This window comes from Pteropus vampyrus, unplaced genomic scaffold, assembly GCF_000151845.1.
Source record: "Pteropus vampyrus isolate Shadow unplaced genomic scaffold, Pvam_2.0 Scaffold309, whole genome shotgun sequence".
NCBI classification, from domain to species: domain Eukaryota; kingdom Metazoa; phylum Chordata; class Mammalia; order Chiroptera; family Pteropodidae; genus Pteropus; species Pteropus vampyrus.
Window position 1 is genome coordinate 4,309 of NW_011889090.1, and position 2,393 is coordinate 6,701.

Consider the following 2,393-nt stretch of genomic DNA (forward strand, 5'->3'; position numbering starts at 1 on the left):
CCCCTCCCCCAGCTCCCGGACCCCCTGCAGCGTCCCTCCTGGGGGGCCTGCATGCTCCTTGCTCACAACAGGTGGGTGTGGCGAGCTCCAGAGCATGCGCCAGCGGCCGTTCTGGTAACCAAGGCTGGCCTCGGTCAACGCACGCCTAAGTGCTTACCTGGGCCACACAGGCTTGTGCCCGCGCAGGTGGTGTTGACATCCAGCACGTCCACACAACACTCAGACTGCTGGCCCTAAAGGGGACACGGCAGTCAGCCTCCAGGCCCCGCAGCAGGCAGCGTGGCAGGACAGGCAGGCCAGGCCCAGGGTGGCGTCCACAGAGCAGGCCCCTGAGCGCTCGTCCCACACCCACAGCTCTAGCCTCTGCTAGTCAGTGTGGGGTGACTGTCCTCTGCTTACCAAGGCTAAGTGAGGACACATGGCCATACCGCATGGCCACTCCCTGGGACAGAGCTTGATGACCGGATACACAACCATTCTCCAGCACCCAGACCCCCAAAAGCCATGAAAGAGAAGCCGTTGGGAGCCCCTGGGGGGCAGGCTGGCAGGGCGGGGCGCAGTCCTTGGGCCCGTCCTGGCCCACGGGTACTCTATGGTTCACGCAGTCACCCCGCCGCCACCAACCTGGCCATCACTGCAGGCCTGGCCTGGGATGTGGCAGGGCTGCGCCATCCCTCCGTGTGGGGCTGGGGCCTGGAGCAGGACCACAAGTGGGCAGGAGTCATTTCAACCCAAGAAATTATGTGTATTTGCTGTCATTTGCCAGATGGTAACTTGGAAAACTAAGCAATGAAAGCTGCTGAGTCCTACTGCCCATCCCAGACTCCCGTGGAAAAGAGACAGGTTTTCTAGATGTGGTAACACGTGGAGATAAACCCAGGCCCTTGGCCTCCACGGTTCGGGCCTGGGCGGCCAGCACGGGCATGTCTGCCCTACTTCGAGTGAAGCCCCTGCTCTGGGCCCAGTCACTCCACTGATGTCCTCTGCATTCCCACGGACACCCCTCCCTCGGGGGTCTCCAGCCTGGTTCCCGCAGAGGATGTGCCTGGCCCAGGGCAGTGCCTCAGGGGACGAGCTGGGGCCTGCTTGCCCACGTGCGGGACGGGGTACTGTGGGGTGTGGGGGCGCTGAGTGCCAGCCTCCATGTGCTAGACGGGCCGCGATGGGGTTTCTGGGGGCTCTCGGCTCGGTGTGTCCATCACAGCTGATGGTCTGTTCCTTGTGCCCGGAACACAGGGAACAGGGAGGGGCATCTAAGGGGCGACTGAGGAGTGTCCTCACAGCTATGGTGGGGTGGGGGCTGAGGGCTGGCTCACAGCCGGAGCCAAGCTGCCCCGCCCCACCCCACCCCACCCTGGCAGAGGCAGGGCGGGGGGAAGGTTCCTCTCGGCCCCGGTGATGTGCGGCCAGGCGTGTGTGGGCACAGCCGGGCTTCCCCCAAGACCACAGCTCTGCACACCCGTGTCACGGGCCTGGGAGAGCCAGGCCGTGGGGACCCAGCCGATGCCACTGCAGTGAGCAGGCTCCCTTCACCCCGGCTCTATGCAGTGCCTGCGGGGGCCACCCTGCCGAGACCCTATTCCAGCCACAGGTCCAGTCTGGCAGAGATGGAAGGTTCTAGCTGGCAGAACAAGCAGAAACAAGAGGTGGGGCCTCAAGTTTGCTGCCCTCTGACCCTGACGGTGGGCGCGGTCAGTGTCCCTGGGGCCAGGACCGCTAACGGTCAGAGGGTGAGACCCTGGGGTGAAGGCCCCCAGCCTGGGCAAGGGGCTGGGGCAGGGCTCTGCGGGGACACCTACCGCACTCGCTGAGGACCTGCTGGCGACTTCCAGCAGGAGGCCTGCCAGCAGGACGGCCCGCTGCAGCGCCATGGCCCGCACGCACGCAGCGTCTGCAACAGAGAGGGGCGCTGTGCCGCGCAGTCCACCCCCTGGGCGCCCGGCCGGCCACAGCGGACGGTTACCTGGCCCTCCAGGATGCGCTGGCAGTCAGCGTTCAGGGCGGGTCAGCTGGTCCAGGTGTTTCAGGCCGCGTCCCGCTGCTCCCAGGCCTGTGAATCAAGGTATGGGTGAGGCCCGCTGCCGGCTGCCTGCCACTGCGCAGCCCAACCAGGCCAGAGCCGCGGCCCCTGCTGCTCCAGCCCCCAGCAGGGGACCGGAGGGGCCGTGGCCAGCCATCTGGGTCTGGGCCCTGGACGGCCTCGTTCCTTCGTCTGGCAGCTTTAGCTGTCCCCCAGCCACTTCCTGGTTGGACTGAGCAGAAGGGGGTGGGTGAGCCATTTCTATCCACAAGTTCAGATGTGGCTAGGCTGCCTGTCACCTCCTTCTGTTCTAGCAAAACCCTAATTTGCATCTCGAGCTTCTTCACCCTGAGATGGACCACTTATGTGGTGA

General features: G+C 65.2%; 1 protein-coding gene across 1 annotated transcript in view; it reads right to left on the reverse strand.

Annotated features, from left to right (window-relative positions):
* LOC105303590 overlaps positions 1-1,891 on the reverse strand; it is a gene marked incomplete at its 3' end in the record, with an annotated part of 6,194 nt that extends 4,303 nt beyond the window's left edge. The window contains exons 1-3 of the mRNA XM_023521626.1: positions 1,534-1,891; positions 937-1,045; positions 158-233 (exon numbers count right to left, since the gene is read on the reverse strand). Of these exons, the coding sequence (XP_023377394.1) occupies positions 158-233; positions 937-1,045; positions 1,534-1,871 (523 nt within the window). The remainder of the gene's footprint in view (positions 1-157; positions 234-936; positions 1,046-1,533) is intronic.
* Between the last annotated feature and the right edge of the window lie 502 nt (positions 1,892-2,393).